A 16421-nucleotide genomic window follows, 5' to 3' on the forward strand; every position below is an offset into this window, starting at 1 on the left:
GTCATACAATTAGGAGTTTCCTCACATTAGCCTTGGCAATTTTCTATGTAGTTAGAAATGTGATGATGGACTGTTTCATGTACTGCTATTTCCTTAATGTTGTGACTGTATGTATATACATTATTCATTAGATGTTAATTCAGTCAATCAAGAAGGATTCTACTCTTGCCTAAGTTTGAAGTTTGTTCTTATGCCTGTTTTGCCTACCAATTTGTCCCTATATAAGGAGAAGTGGCTGAAGAGATGATATGGCTGTTGTGGGATGTCCAATGAGAGAGTTTGGTCACAAGAATCCATCTCATCATCACAGCTGAGGATGATTGTTGTAATCATTGGTGGGAGGAGCTCCAACCCACTGGCTTTTCAAATAGGTCACAGTGTTGTCTGAGGGAAATGTTAAGGAAGGCTCTGGCTTCAGTACCTGTAAGCAACATGAAGTTTGCCTCTGTGTTAGTCCTCCTTTTTTTCTGCTCTACTTTCAAGAAGTCCCAAGGAAAGTCAAAGCCCAAACCGGGCTGTGAATACCCCCCGTCACAGTGGTGTAGGAGTTTGGAAATTGCAATAGAATGTGGGGTAAGTTTGGAGTATTGTTATCAAGTTCAAATAACTGCCCTCAGACATAATGCCAGTTGCTAGGCTCTGTTTTTAGTCTTTCATAAAATCTATTTTCATGTACCTTTTTTTCTTTGATTATACCCTGAAGTACTTTTTAATTTGTTGCATGCAGGCTACTACAGAAGTTATTCAGTTGAATGATTTAAATAACCTGTCATTTTGTAGAAATCAACTTTCCTATGTCTAATCTCACCAAGCATTAACACGTTCTCCTGCAATTTCCATGTTATATGACAAGGGCAATATGTGAGTATATCCCATGTTTATCAGGATTGTGGGTTCAGTTTTAAATAGCTGTTCAAAGAGTCCCTTGTCCATGGTTAAATGAGTCATGCTTTTAAAATTGAGCACCAGAGGTCTTACATTTCCTGAGGGCATGTGACTGACGCCAAACCTTGATGAGCTGCGTTTAGACAGGCAGCCCAATTCTGATATTTCTTTTCACATTGGTCTTTTGACCAATCAGATCAGCTCTGAAAAATATGTGATTGGTCAAAATAACAGGGGGTTGCAAGTGGCATGGTTCCCACATTTTACTCTGGTGAATTCTAGGCATATCTCCATATGAACAGAATGTAAATTATTTGTCAACTTGAAACAGTTCCTGCCCAGCTTTCTCTGAACATGTATCACGTGCTCATGTATCCTGTCTAGGTTCAGAAGCAATGTCTGGAGCTCAATGCCACAAGGCCCAATTCAGCGGTACCCAGAGTTGAGGTGACCCTGTACTATGAGAGCCTGTGTCCAGGCTGCAGGGTCTTCCTCACCCAGCAGCTCTTCCCCACCTGGGCCATGCTCCACGATATCATGGAGGTGAAACTGGTGCCCTACGGCAATGCGCAGGTAGGCCTCTTCTCAAGATGAAGAGTACTGGGTAATGTTCAGTAGGGAGGGCACATTGTAAAAAGGTTGTACAGGTTGTACCTCAGTATAGGTCTTTGATAGATCCATCCTCAGTCCCCGACTACTGAATGAATAAGAAAATTAGAGCTTGTGTTCATGCTGCAGGCTTTTCCCTGGTCTTCTTTCACAGGAGCTTCCCTCAGGGAATTCTCCATTCACCTGTCAACATGGGGAACCAGAGTGTCAAAGCAACATGATTGAGGTGCGCTTCCCAATAAAATGGCTTGAATCACTAAAAATAGGTAGTCTGTCCCTGAAATAGTTTTTGTATTTCATACATTCCCCTTAGGCATGTATTCTACGTTCAGTGGGTCTGTACTTGGCATTCCCTGTCATTGACTGCATGGAATCTGCAGCAAATGTTCTCGACGCCGCCCAACCTGTGAGTATTGTAATATGTTTTGCTGTTGCATACTTTTTTAAAATTCAAAATGCATTTGTGCACATTTTGTTTACACATCAAGGGCTCTGGTCGTAGTTATATTGGTTCTAACATGCAGTCTGTTCTCCTCTAGTGCTTACAGCTACACGTCCCCTCAATGACGTGGGACAGTGTCACATCCTGTGTGAAGGGAGAGCTCGGCTTCAAACTGATGCATGAGAATGCCCTGAAGACTAACGCTCTCAGTCCAGCCAAAACGCATGTCCCCTGGGTGACCATTAATGGGGTAGGACACTGCTGGGACTGAAACTAGGGGCACAATGTAAATAACATGGCTATAGTACAGCCAGTGGTATTCAACTCTTACCCTATGAGGGCTGGAGCCTGCTGGTTTTCTGTTCTACCTGATAATTTATTGCACATGCCTGGTGTCCCTATCAGATTAGAGGTGAACAATGGGAGCAGTGGAACTTGCTTCTAGGTCCAGAGTTGAATTTGAGGGCTCTACAGATTATTAACCATAGCGTTACTGAGTGCTTCTTTTTGAACTGATACCCTGCTACTTAATACACTGTGTATAGGTCATGGAATCAAACTATGTGCCAAGGTCAAGTCTGTACATGACTTTCCAATTCCTCCTTTTTGCGTCTTTGCAGGAATACACTGATGACTTTCAGGACAATGCAATGTCATCGCTTTTCAACTTGGTCTGCAAGATGTATAAGGTTTGTGTGGTTGGGGGGTGGTGTGACTAGTCCTTGTTTGATGTACAATTTAAATGTATTTGAGTATTAAACTGATCAACTTGGTCATGGCCTGAGCTAAAATGTAATGATCACCCATATTTGTCCACAGGGAGGCAAGCCCCCTGCCTGCACTGGAGCGCAGAAGAAACTAGACAGGAGTCTGTGCTGAAACCAACAGTCATATTCTGCATGCCATTCATGTTTTCAAAATATATTTTGTGTAAGTACCAGTTTCCCTCATGATCTATGTTGGACTTGCATGGTCTTTCAAAATAATCTGTTACTTATTTGTATTTCATGAATTGTAATACTGATGTATTCTGTGTGATTTGTATGATACATTGTCATAACTCCATATGTATTGATAATTAAAAGGTTCCAATTTGTATGAACAGTTTGTTGTAAATTTAAATCCTAAAAGTGCATATACTGTGGGGTCTGAAATTAGACACAGATGAGCAATAATTACTAAAATATATTCAAATATTGAGCTGTATGCTCAAAGAAATTGGGAAATTATTTTATACTAATACAATTGCTCAGAAAGATTGTTTTACAAGTAATACTTTTTCCTCAAAGGTAGGGGTCAATTGACACCCCTAAAGATTCTTGTAAATAAAGTAGTGTTTATTTGGTCCCATATTCCTAGCACGCGATGACAAGCTTGTGACTTAACTTGTTGACGCATTTGTGGTTTGTTTCGATTATTTTGTGCCCGATAGTAAATAATGTAGTCATGAGTCACTTATTGTAAAGAGTTTCTAAACACTTCTACATTAATGTGGATGCTACAATGAGTACGGATCCTCCTGAATGAGTGAGAAAGTTAGAGGGTCAAAGATCATACCCCCCGCCAAGACATTCTCACCATTACCAATAACAGGAGATGTTGGCATGTCTTGGGGGTATGATCTCTGACCCTCTCACTCATTCAAAGATTAGGCTGGGATTGATGCCGCGTTCACGTGGTAGTCGGAACTAAACTCATGACTTGCTAACTGGTTGTAGTTATACACGTACAGAGTTCAACCAGTTAGCAAGTCGGAAATTTGAGTTTCCGACTAGCACGTGAACGCGGCATCAACCCAACAGTTTAACTACTTGGGCACAGCGATAGATTTAATCAGATGCACAAATTGTGATACAGGTTTCCATAATTTATTGGCATTTTCACTGAACTCCAGCAACTTCTGCTGTTAAAATATTGGAAGGTAAACTTTTTGAAAAATATTGACAGACACACTAAAATGTCCAACTTGGCCCAACATTGCGGATAAAAACAAATGGTATACCATGTCAGTTTCAGCAAAGCAATAAAGGGACCAAGAGAACGAAGTGTCACCATTCTAACTTCTCAGACAACACGTTTAACACTGAATGGCACTGATTTATGTATATATATTTTTGTGTACTTTTCTCCCTGCCTTACCAGGAAAAGAGTAAGCGGGAAATACTAAATACTTGAGTGTTAGTTCCCAGGCAAGTTTACCATGCTGGAGCTGTTGTTGGATGTTATTTTCAGATGTCACTGTCCTCCGTTAAGGATAGTTCAGTGATTTTTATATACACTGAACAAAAATATAAAAACAATTTCAAAGAGTTTACTGAGTTACAGTTCATAAGGAAATCAGTCAATTGAAATAAATAAATTAGGCCCTAATCTATGGATTTCACATGACTGGGAAAACATATGCGCCTCATGCAGCACAACATCTCCTTGGCATAGAGTTGACCAGGCTGTTTATTGTGGAATGTTGTCCCACTCTTCAGCTGTGCGAAGTTGCTGGATATTGGCGGGAACTGGAACATGCTGTCGTACACATTGATGCAGAGCATCCCAAACATGCTCAATGGGTGACATTTCTGGTGACTGTGCAGGCCATGGAAGAACTGGGACATTTTCAGCTTCCAGGAATTGTGTACAGATCCTTGCTGAAACATGAGGTGATGGAGGCGGATGAATGGCTCGACAATGGGCCTCAGGATCTCGTCACGGTATTTCTGTGCATTCAAATTGCCATTGATAAAATGCAATTCTGTTCGTTGTCTGTAGCTTATGCCTGCAAATACCATAACCCCACCGCCACCATGGGGCACTTTGTTCACAACGTTGACATCTGCAAATCGCTCGCCCACACGACGCCATACGCACGGTACAGTTGAAACTGGGATTAATCTGTGAAGAGCACACTTCTCCAGCTTGCCAGTGGCCATAGAACGTGAGCGTTTGCCCACTGCAGTCAGGTCAAGACCCTGGTGAGGACGACAAACACGCAGATGAGCTTCGCTGAGACGGTTTCTGACAGTTTGTGCAGAAATTCTTCAGTTGTGCAAACCCACAGTTTCATCAGCTGTCCGGGTGGCTGGTCTCAGAGATCCCGTAGGTGAAGAAGCCGGATGTGGAGGTCCTGGGCTGGTGTGGTTACATGTGGTCTGCGGTTGTGAGGCTGGTTGGACGTACTGCCAAATTCTCTAAAACTACATATGGTAGAGAAATGAACATTAAATTATCTGGCAACAGCTCTGTTGGACATTCCTGCAGTCAGCATGCCAATTGCACACTCCTTCAAAACTTGTGTGGCATTGTTGTGAGAGAACTGCACATTTTAGAGTGGCCTTTTATTGTCCCCAGCACAAGGTGCACCTGTGTAATGATCATGCCGTTTAATCAGCTTCTTGGTATGCCACACCTGTCGGGATTATATTGGCAAAGAAGAAATGCTCACTAACAGGGATGTAAACATTTGTGCACAAAATTGAGAAATAAGCCTTTTGTGCATATGGAAAACTATATTTTTGTTCAGTGTACTTATATTTGGCTGTGGCTAGTTAAGTTGTACAGTATTGGTTTAACTAAAACAATTAGGGGTGCAATGAGCGAACGCAATGATAGAAATTCACTGAAAATTGATGTTTCAGTGTTGCCTTGGTCAATTGACATTCACATACTGTAGGTAAAAGCTGTAGCCCTGTGAAGAGCAGAGTATTTAAGGGCTCTGTTCAATCTGTATCGCTGAAGCGTTACAGATTGCGCAATATGAAGGTAATTTCTAATCGAGCCGACATATGCAACGTTTACCGTGCAGTCTCCGTTATGCGGGAACATTGCCTTTAAATTCCAATCACGCTGTAACGCTTAACTTCACCGATACGGATTGAATAGAACTCTACGTCAAAGCATTACATCCAATGTATAAAGTCAAGGTATTACAGTTTCCATTAAAATTATAGCATAATTCTGACAATTGATGAAACAACACTTTTTAAAGTCAAAGTATGACATGATTACAATCAACAGTTCAGAGAGAACTTTGTTCAACATTTCATTACGACTTAGGTTGGCAGATGCTTTTGTTCAAATTCCAAAGACTGTCACAATTTTCCCTGTCAACTGGTTTCCCTCGAGAACAAATCAAACAAGACATTAGGGGCTTATTCAGGTGAATGGAAAATTATCCAATGTCAATACAGAATGTACAGTATTGTGTAAACCAGACATGATTTTCTGTTGCATACTACAGGGAATCGTATCAACGCTGTTCATTACATTTCTATCTGCAACTTTCAAAGCATCACACCCTACTGAATAAGCCCTAATTAGTTACTCTGCGGCCCTGTTCAGAAACAACCCCTAAAACCTCGACACTTGTGGAGATCTGACAGGATTTTATAGGTTTAAAATGCAGCCGTTTTTGACTCTCTATCAAATAATTTCTGGGTAACAATTAAGAACCTTACTGTGATCATTTTCAATAAAAATTGTAAAAAATAACCAAATGGCTTCTTAGCAAAATACAATTTCTCAAGCAAGAATTTAGCTAGGACTGTCAGAGTGGTCTGAGGGGCCTAATTGGAGGAGCCTAATGGGAGGGATGTGTAAACTGAGCTAGCTGTTATTGGCAGAGAGGAGGGCAAACTCTCCTGTTATTGGTCTATGAACTAACACAAAGTGCATTATCATAATTTCACAGTATTATTCCAACCTCAGTGTTGAAATGTATATATAAAACACAGGAAATCATGTTTTTGACTGTGTGGCCCTTTAAGCTACATAAATCTCACCCTCTGCTAGGTGGATTTTCTCCCTACTGCTTACACCTATCCATTCCTCTCAGCTCTAGATGTGTCTAGGTGTTAGGCCTAGGGGTTGTTTCTGGACAGGAACTACAGCCTTCCGTAGCTGTCCACTAGAATCATGGTTTGGCTCAAGCTCTTTAGAACTGAATGGGCTTCCTCTACAACAAAAATTGTAAAGTGCTACTGTATGGTGGAGACACCCTGATAATGATGCTTACAAAGCACAGAGACAAACAGACCTAGGGTGTATTCTTACTTCTTGCAACGGAAACCATTTACCGGAAGCAAACAGAGCAAATGGAACAAAACGGGGAGAGACCTACCTGAATTTGTCCAATAGAAACTCATTTTCAATTTGTAGTAAACGGTTTGTTGCAAAACGTTTTGCAACAGACTAAACATTTTGCAACAGAATCGGCATAATGAATACACCCATGGTGTATTCACTATGTTTTTTAATTTGATTTGAAATAGATCAGTTTTGTTATATAAAACAAAACTGAACTATTTCAAATCAAATTAAAAACGTGACAACGTAAAACATGATCACATAGAAACAAATACAATTTTACAAACATGAGTGTAAGTGGTGTTAGTCTAGATTTAAAACAACTTCTATTGTGTACCCCAATCAACCACAGTACTTCGGGATTTTTTTGAAATACAATTTACTGGTTCTGTTGGTTTCATATTTTATATTTAAATTGCTTAAGTTCTCAAACTCATTAACTTTTCAATTGAGATCAATAGAGGGCGCCAGACACAAATAAATATGTATTTTTGCATAACTTGAACCTCTTGAAGCAGTAAGGTTCTAAGAGCTGTTTGTTATCAGTAACAAAACTCGAACAGGCAGTCTAGGTTAAGGGGTACCCAAGAAGTCCGTGCTACATTAAAATAATTTATCTCGTCATACCCTGAGGTTTAAGTTACAATTCTCTCACTATTCAGGTACATACTGGATTAGGTCAAACATTCACAGAATTCTCAGACTAAACAAAATAAAATATACTCGTTTATGCTGACTGAATTCAAATGAATATCATCCCCTAAATGTGTGCTGCAAAAGTTCCAAGACCCTGTAAAATGATTACAATTCTTACAATATTCCATTGAATATATCTATATTCCATCATTTTGAGGAAGACATTGTTTTCTCAGTACAATTCCTTGCTTCGTCGGGAGGCTGGTTAGCTTGTGGTTAGTTCACTACCTTTGAGTCTAAGACACTTTCCCCCAGAATCAACTACAGAATGCAGGACAAAAAAGTCCTATATGGCACACAGAAGAAATAGAGGATAAAACGACACTTCTTGTTCTACAAGATTAAAAAGTGTAAAGGTGTCTCCAGTGTAAAGGAACTGTTGTCAATACAGACTTGATAAAAAGCCCACCCTGCACGTCCAATTGCTGCTGGGACCCACGAACCAAGGCAGGGACAGAATGAGTTGAAGGGAGGGCCAAGGTTGGTGTTACGTGCCAAGCCGTAGGTAAGCTACACTACTGCCTTCCTGGACCAGTTCTCTGTCCCTATCGCCTATGTCGTCCGCGCCCAGCCCGGGGCTCAACGTTCTGAGATGGCCGGGGCTCCTAACCGACATGGTGGCCAGACTGAGGGCCCGGCCGGGGTGGGGGGAGGGGGGCCGGTATCTGCTGCTGGGCTCCGGGGATGGGGACGGGGTCTTCCTAGAGGTCTCTCCCCCCTGTGACGTCTCCTCCTCAGGGGGGCTCTCCAGGTCTGAGTCACCCTCCTCCTCCTCCTCCTCCTCCTCCAGGGTGAGTTCAAACTGGAACTTGTCCCCTGCGGAGGCGCAGCATCCCCCCGGCGTGGCTTCCAGGGCACCTGGCTCCTCGTCAAGGTCCCTGTCCTCAAGGGTGGATGAGGGGCTGCGCTGGATCATACTCTGGTACCACTCCCGGTTGTCCTCCAGGTTATCCAGGATGTCCTGGGCGTCAGGGTGGACCAGGTCAGCCCACGTCTCCCACAGAGGGTGGACGATGTAGTCTATGAATCCCACCTGCAGAGGGGAGTAAAGATGTTTTGGTTTTGATGGGTTTCAACAGACATTATGACAATAATTTGCAAGCTACTGGGTCTGTTAAGCAGTGACAAACACCTGCGGGTGGGTTTGCAGATTTTCGTACGGTACCTGGGTCTTCTCAACGGAGGCGTTGTGTTTGTCACACATAGGGCTGATCTCAATTCCCTTGTCCCTCTCCCTGTCCCCCTGGGTGAAGAACTCCACCATGATGCGATCGGTCCACTGACGGTAGACCTCCAGGGGCTTGGTGGGGTTACTGAGGTCAGCACAGTGAACCATGTTCTGAAGGACCTGGAGACACGCAGGGAGGCCCATGTTAGTTCTTGGTTTATCTATTGCTTAGATATTTTTTGAAGAAGTATATCGTTTTTATTCATATTTATTTTGTCATTTCTATTTCAGACATTTATATAAAAACCGTAAATGTACATGACACTATGAAGTCTTGAGTTATTTTAGACAACTGCACTGATCACACTAGTCTCCGGTAAACTAGTGACTGCATTGCTCACAGTTCAGATTCAACACCAGAGTCCATTTCAATGATCTGAAGTGACTTCCTCTCCTTGTCTCCTCTCAAACTCCCAACAGCGTTCCCCTCAAATTGCTTTCACCTATCCTGTATCCACATATCTTCGATGTCTGATGAAAACCTCTTATCTCTAAAACAGAAACTTTTCAGGAAATTGAAAAAATGTCCTTATTTTCCCATTAACAAACATACAATTATGACACTTCAGAAGCTATTTTGAATACACTTGATTGGTCCTAGAGTCATGTTCAGAGTACATTGAGGGGAGTTACTGCTTTCAATAAATAAAAAATAAAAACATCTAAATTGGCAAATGGAGTTATAAGGTTTTCATCAGACAGCGCCGATATTCAAATAAGTTCAGGTGAGTGAGACGGAGAAGAGGAGATGACGTCACTGTAGACTATTGATACGTGGCCTGTGGCGTGTCTACAAATGACCTCTGACCTGGATGCGGTCTGAGTAGTTGTCCAGCAGCAGCACTCCCAGACTGGTCACCTTCTTGGTCTCCACCATGGTCTTCAGGTCAGCCAGGAAGTTCATGTGCTTGGACATGTCAGTGGCCAACACCTGCAGAGGACAATACCAAATATGTTTTAGTATGAAGATTATGTAGAAACGGCTTGTTGGGCCTCTGGGTTTAGAAACTCTATGACAATACCAATTAATCACACTTACTTCAGTCACTAGTTCCAATGGGTCAGTGGGTTTGGGCATGGTGATGCCTACATCCAGGGTTGTGTTGTGGGTTTGATACTGAATATACTGTATGTGTGAAATGTACCGGTAACTGACTTTGGGGAAAAGTGTCTGCTAAATGGCCATATCATTATGATGTCGGCTCATTCCTTATCATGTTTAACTATGATAACATGGAGGTGTGTAGCTAATATTTAATTTATATTCAATTCCAATTCATTCAGTCAGTGTCTCACCATGTCGATGACCATCTTCCTGAGGGACTGTCCCTGTTTCTTGCTGAGGCTCTGGAAGATGTCACAGTTGTCCTCCTGCAGCAGCTTGAAGCCCACAGCCAGGTGGTGGTTCTCCAGGACCGAGGCGTCGTTGTACATTAGAGCCAGCTCAGAGTCTACAGTAGGAACACCCACACCATTAGTAAAGCAACAACAATTCCAAGGCACTCCTGTAGAGCTACAAAAAAGGTATTTATTAGGTTCAAAACAACAGAAGAAACAATTATCCAGAGATCAAACTCCGCCTTACAGACGCTATAATGTAGTCTTCACAGTAGTAGATCCCAGACACATTTAGCTCCAAAGGACATATCCTTTAATTAGATCTAATCAGAGAGATTGCTAGTGAGGGATGGGACTGACTTGTGTTGATGAGGAACTGGTTGGACACTCCGGGGTGATCCACGTCATGTATGGCACTGGCAAACAGAGCAGCCATGATCTCTAGGTCAGTGAAGACAGCCTGAAAACAAAAAACAGACACTTTTGTGTTATTAAGTATTAACATGTAGCGTGGGGACATTCTTTTCACCTCATCTTTACTATCAACACCATGAACAAACCCCTTCTACCTTAATATGCACTGATAAAGTTGATCAAATCCAAAGCTATGCACAGGGCAAGTCTACAAACTAGATTAGAATATAGAATATGGCTGGACATCATCCTTTAATCGTCCTCATAATGGAATGTTCCATACCTCCAGGGCAGGGGTGGAGAGGAGAACGTGGGTGGACTGTACCACGTCGGCAGCGTGGATGTTGTTGTGGTAGGCCACGTCGGCATGGTAGTGGTCCTCCAGGGTCATCATGAAGGTGATAAAGGTGTCGGCTGGGATCTTAAAGTTTTTCAGCAGCTCTCGCTCCTGAGGTTGGGGAGCAACAGAAACCAGGCTCACAAGAGTAGAGCAAATATGTAACAAACTTTTGGTAATGTATCGAAGTGAATTTGGGGTAGCCCCGACCGGGACTCAAACCCTTGGCCATCACACCAAGATTCAAATGTCTTAGAAGGAATGCTAGAGAATGCTACAATTTGCTGCTGTAATGTATGGACAGAGGAGATGGATTTGGAAAGGGAGATTGGGAAAGTAATGGGAGACTCATACCTGGAAAATGGAGTACATGACCACCGTCAAAGGCCGATTCCCAGAGTATTCAGCTATCTTGAAAATATCTAGACCCCATCTGTTGATCTCCTCAAATTCCTAGAACCACAACACAACAAACTGAGAAAAAGTCTGATATGGCAATTAAGCAGAATTGTATTTAATAAATACAAAATATTATACTTTTTTAACACGCATAACAAACGATATGAGGATGGCACAAAAGTTTGCCAATAATACGTCACTGATGTTATATTAAAGGCCAAGCAATAAGCATTAAAGTAACAGCCATTCTTCAGTGTAAACAGTGTGTGCCTGTCTGTGTAAGTATGCGTGTGTGTGTGTAAGTATGTATGTATGTGTGTGTGTGTGTGTGTAAGTATGCGTGTGTGTGTGTAAGTATGTGTGTGTGTGTGTGTGTGTGTGTATGGCGCCCACCGTGGCCAGTAGGTCCTCCTGGAGTGTGGTGACCCCGAAGCGGGGTATCTGGGTGGGGGCAAGGCTGGGGCTGAGGGCAGGCTTCTTCACCGCAACGATCTGGGACATGGGCCTCTTCTTCTTCTTCTTGTCCTTCTCCTTAGGAGGCCCAGACATAATCTCCACATCATGCTGCTTTTCTACAGACAGTGAGAGAGCGAGAAGAGAAGAGAGGAGACAGAAGAGAGAGAGAGAGAGAGAGACAGAAGAGAGAGAGAGAAGAGAGAAAATAATATATGCCCATTGGACTATGGCTGTATTGGTGTTAGGAGGGGAGCCCTGACTATTTGCCAGCCACCCAACCAGTAAGGCAGGTCGATTATTTATTTTATTTCAACCAATATATAGGAGCAGTGGCAACACGTCATTCATGTTTTGAGCCTCACCTGTTTAGCTAAAAGAAAAAAATACAGTAATACGTGTCACATATCAGTTTGCAAACAATGTAAAATAAATAATAATAATTGAGTTAATAAAGCCACATACAAACATGGTCTCTTTTTTGCTTTCTTGAGTAAGGCAGCTCCAAAATGCAGGTGATTCAGCCTAGCTCAGTGCTTTCTGTGGGGATGGGGCAGCCAGCAGAAAATACAGAGCGTAGGGTTTGGTAATGTTCTCTGGTTGCGCCGTGATTAGCTCAGTGTTGTGTCACTCATGGGGACACTGTCACCGCAAAATCCACGGGGAGCGCTAGAAAATTCAAGCCCATTGGGTGTTGCCATAGATTTACATTAGAAGTGCCCATCCAAGAAGGCTCAAGGTCATTGGCCACAGATAAAATTACATCAAATCATGTTATATCTACCGTAGTTTTGATTAGACTGATCATGTCAACATCATACTTTCAAAATCTTAGTTAGCAATCTAGACAAGCAGTCATCATCATGAATCAAGTTGACAATCTACTGGCAAATCCTTTTCAATCCTTGTCATATGAAGAGGAATTATAGCTAAAACGTATCGGTGCTCATCAGCCATTGGACATAAACATTACACAACAAGTTGGAAATCGCAAATTCAACAATGAGTGGTTTGGAAGGAATCAGTGGCTAACTGCAAGCGTTGCAAAGCAATCACTAGCCTGCTATTCAGTGGAGAGGGTGTGTGATCCAAGTCTGGGTTTAAGGTTCTCTTTTCCAAGCTTAAAAGGATCAACATTCACATGCAACACCATGGGCCAGAACATTTTGAATACACTGGCCATGCTGTCGATCCAGCATGACTTCTGCCGTGTTCAAAACAACTGGAAACTCAGAACTGGGAAACCTCAGACATCAGTGAATTCAAGACAACTGGGAACTCAGAAAAAAACGAGCTCCAACTGAGAAAATACGTTTTTAACGGTCATCCAACTCGGAATTCCAAGTAGCGAACTCGGGCCTCTTTCTAGAGCTTCGACCTGAAGATCACTGATGTCATGATTCGACTTTGTTTCTTTCAGAGTTCCGAGTTGTCTTGAAAGCACCGTAAATCCAGAGAATGCCAGACTTTGATGACAAAATTTGCCCACAAGAAGGACCGCCGCGCCACCGTCCTGTTCAAGTGAGCACAGCACAACAAGGTGAGTCCAAAAATGTATTGTATGCTGTTGCATAAATTATGTTATATGCCAGGGAGCTATGTATACTGTAGCTAAGAAAGCAATACTAAGTGTATGTTGTGTAGTAAGCTGTTAGTAGCCCATGTAATAATAATTTGGTCCCTTTCCCCCTCATAACTTAGCCTACTGTTCTGACTTGGTGGTGCACATGTAGCCTATAGCCTGTTTTAGAGAAATGTCATCGAATATTGTAAGAGCTTTCATTGTCTGCTTATATGCCCCCTTTATTTATCCTACGGTTCTGACTTGGTGTACAGGGAGAATACTGTAAGAACGGCCCATGTTCTGAATTCTGTCGCTGTACATTTCAAAAGTGCTGAACAAATAGTTATATTGACTATGTCCGTACTAGCTCATTAATGTCTTAATCGAAATTACGGATTGCCTCTTGTCCGCTCGTCGTTCCCTTATGCCATAGTTTGTACATCTCAATTGTCAGTAGAAATCACACTTGTTTAAGGAAGTCAGCCATATCAGCTATGTTTGTCACCGTTATAGTGTAATTGATGTATTGTTTAGTGTTGTGGCTTTGCTGGCACCAAGATTTTGCCCCACCAAGATTGACATGCTAAAAATCGCCACTGTATAGGAGGACACTGAAAACGGCAGAAAATTAATAGTTGATTGTTAATCTTACTAACTATAGCTAATCTAAGATATTTCCACCACAAATCAGGTGAGAAATCAATTAGACTAGTACTAGGAATACTTCTTCAACTGATAACTCTCCAGCAAATGTCATCTCTCAACCAATAATGACTCCTGGTAGTCAGACAGTGCCAAATATGAGAAGACAGATCAGAATCCAAGATCCTAAAAAACAATCCCACATATCATTACGAGGACATACAATCTGCCACCCTACCCCACCACACCAAGAGAAGCGGTCTCACCAATCTCACAATATTTCCTCTTCCTTTCACCCAAAGCCATAGTTCTCCTTTCCGATCCAAGCCAACTTCAAAACAAACCAAATTATGTCAAATGGACATATATTTGCAGGATCCATCTTCTCTCCGTCTGCAAGCATTTTGGTGAAGCTCCATTCTGCCACAATATCCGTTAAAGACTGGGGTATTGACGCAAAAAGGCAGTCTAATAATATGACGGTCTCCATGGCAACGCCAGACAACGTGTCCAGGAATGCCTTGTCGCCTGCTTCCTTTGGATCCCTTCTCTTTCCCCTAACATGCTGGCTAATAGGCTAGCAGACATGCATGACAAATGCCAAGTTGAGATCTAAATATGCATATTTGTATACTCCACTATCCAACCACATAGATTGCATGACAACATGCAGTATGTTCACACTAAATATGTTGGCCTGTTCAGTACTACAACACATTATATACAAAACATGCTGTAATAATTGTGTAAGTATTTGGTAATTCATAATGCATTATAAGCACATTTATAATGCCTTATGAGCTATGCATAATAATGCAAAAACATAAACATCTATGACTACATTTATAGAGCTGTATAATGCCTTATAAAGCTAAGAAATATTGTATTTATGTACCAACTTTTGAGCAGGATGAATGCTTTACATCAATTATTATTTGACAGTAGGGTCTAAATGAATACCTTTCCTAGCCATTGCAATGCCAGTTCAGGGGCCATACTTAGAGTGCTGTTGTCACTCACCTAGGAAAGTGTTGGCGATGAACTCTGAGACTTGGTTTCCTGACCGACTGGTTTCTGACAACTGGGTGAGCTCTCTGTTCAGCATCCTTTTGAACTGGGGAACAAGATCAGACACAATGACAAGCCTCAGTGACACGACTTCATACATGGATATACAGTATGGAAAGTAGAACATGCCTCAGTAGAACAAGTGTACCAGCAGTAAAGTTCCTCTCATACTAATTTTTTTTAATAAATTAACAAAAAGAGAGTTCAAAATAGCAATAAACTAGATTTTTACATTCTGTTTGGTGTGATTTTTTACACCACACTCAAGTGTCAGGAGTAACTAACAAGTAAATAATATGACAGTAGTGATTTCCTTGATCCCCTCATACTGAATAACATGTCAGGATATAGAAGAAGACAAGTGTAAAATGGGATATCAATAGAGTAATAGTAGTCAATTATATCAATAAGACCAGAAAATGAATTAAGAAAATATGTTTTTAAAACAAAACAATCATACACTTCTATCATGACACAACCTCATACCCTATTCTATTCAGTGCATCACATTGGAGGGCACAAGGAGGGGAACAGTGTCTTCAGCTGGGCTCAGACCATTATGTAATCACTAACCTAACGTAGCAGGCCTAAAATAATCGCCTGAAACTAAATCCCCTACACACTGGTCTTGACCAGAAGAAAAAAAACTGTAGGGGGAGGTTCTCTTCTGCACTGTTCAACCAATCCAGTAAATGTGGAGGAGGGGTTAAGATGGAGTGTCGCCTTGTTAACGTCCAAAAGCGAAAGTCGCATCCCAGGCTCTCTTTCCATTTCCCCTGTTGATGGGGACTCGGCAGAGGCTATGTAATCACACACGTGGATAGGGGAGAGGGGAGTGCACCACGCCAGCCATACAAACCACCGTATACGGTCTTAAAGGAGACATTGCATGTACACACACAAACACACACACAATGAGACATACAGGAAGGAACGGGTAGTGTACTCACAGGGATTTGTAGACACAAACACACTCACGCACATACACACAATGGAACAGGCATGTGTGTAAACACACACACAGGCATGTGTAGACTAAATAATACGCAGTTTTATACCATCTCACTGACATAATATGCAAAAACACAGACATCCAAATACATACTGTGTCCTACAGTACACCAAAGCACACTTACCATCATGCAGTTAAGAAGTTTGCACTGCAATAACAGAAAATGACACCCTGACACACACATTCCTGTGCACTCACCTGTATGTGTCCAGGACATAGAAAACAAAGTGACATAGGGCATTCCAGTGGACACATGTT

At 41.9% G+C, this 16421-nt stretch overlaps 2 protein-coding genes across 3 annotated transcripts in view; one reads left to right on the forward strand and one right to left on the reverse strand.

The window, feature by feature from the left end:
- The first annotated feature begins 262 nt into the window (after positions 1 to 262).
- On the forward strand, positions 263 to 3034 carry LOC121576871 (gamma-interferon-inducible lysosomal thiol reductase). The gene is made up of 7 exons (XM_041890418.2): positions 263 to 573; positions 1270 to 1458; positions 1649 to 1720; positions 1808 to 1900; positions 2034 to 2186; positions 2557 to 2625; positions 2756 to 3034. Exons 1-7 carry the CDS (start codon positions 394 to 396, stop codon positions 2813 to 2815), a joined length of 816 nt encoding a protein of 271 aa, XP_041746352.2. The 5' UTR covers positions 263 to 393; the 3' UTR covers positions 2816 to 3034.
- A 2857-nt stretch (positions 3035 to 5891) lies between these two features.
- LOC121576872 (cAMP-specific 3',5'-cyclic phosphodiesterase 4D) overlaps positions 5892 to 16421 on the reverse strand; it is a 159419-nt gene continuing 148889 nt past the window's right edge. For both annotated transcript variants that reach the window (XM_045223527.1, XM_045223528.1), the window contains 9 exons: positions 15104 to 15197; positions 11818 to 11996; positions 11380 to 11478; positions 10972 to 11136; positions 10635 to 10734; positions 10233 to 10387; positions 9745 to 9867; positions 8874 to 9056; positions 5892 to 8741 (listed from right to left, as the gene is read on the reverse strand). In XM_045223527.1, the coding sequence (XP_045079462.1) occupies positions 8196 to 8741; positions 8874 to 9056; positions 9745 to 9867; positions 10233 to 10387; positions 10635 to 10734; positions 10972 to 11136; positions 11380 to 11478; positions 11818 to 11996; positions 15104 to 15197 (1644 nt within the window). In that variant the 3' untranslated portion in view covers positions 5892 to 8195. The remainder of the gene's footprint in view (positions 8742 to 8873; positions 9057 to 9744; positions 9868 to 10232; positions 10388 to 10634; positions 10735 to 10971; positions 11137 to 11379; positions 11479 to 11817; positions 11997 to 15103; positions 15198 to 16421) is intronic.

The sequence above is a fragment of the Coregonus clupeaformis genome, chromosome 11 (assembly GCF_020615455.1).
Source record: "Coregonus clupeaformis isolate EN_2021a chromosome 11, ASM2061545v1, whole genome shotgun sequence".
NCBI classification, from domain to species: domain Eukaryota; kingdom Metazoa; phylum Chordata; class Actinopteri; order Salmoniformes; family Salmonidae; genus Coregonus; species Coregonus clupeaformis.

Coding starts and splice junctions, on each gene's coding strand:
- LOC121576871 (XM_041890418.2), top strand. CDS start 394: ATGTTAAGGAAGGCTCTGGCTTCAGTACCTGTAAGCAACATGAAGTTT. Junction 574..1,269: donor AAATTGCAATAGAATGTGGG/GTAAGTTTGGAG, acceptor TATCCTGTCTAG/GTTCAGAAGCAATGTCTGGA. Junction 1,721..1,807: donor GTCAAAGCAACATGATTGAG/GTGCGCTTCCCA, acceptor CATTCCCCTTAG/GCATGTATTCTACGTTCAGT.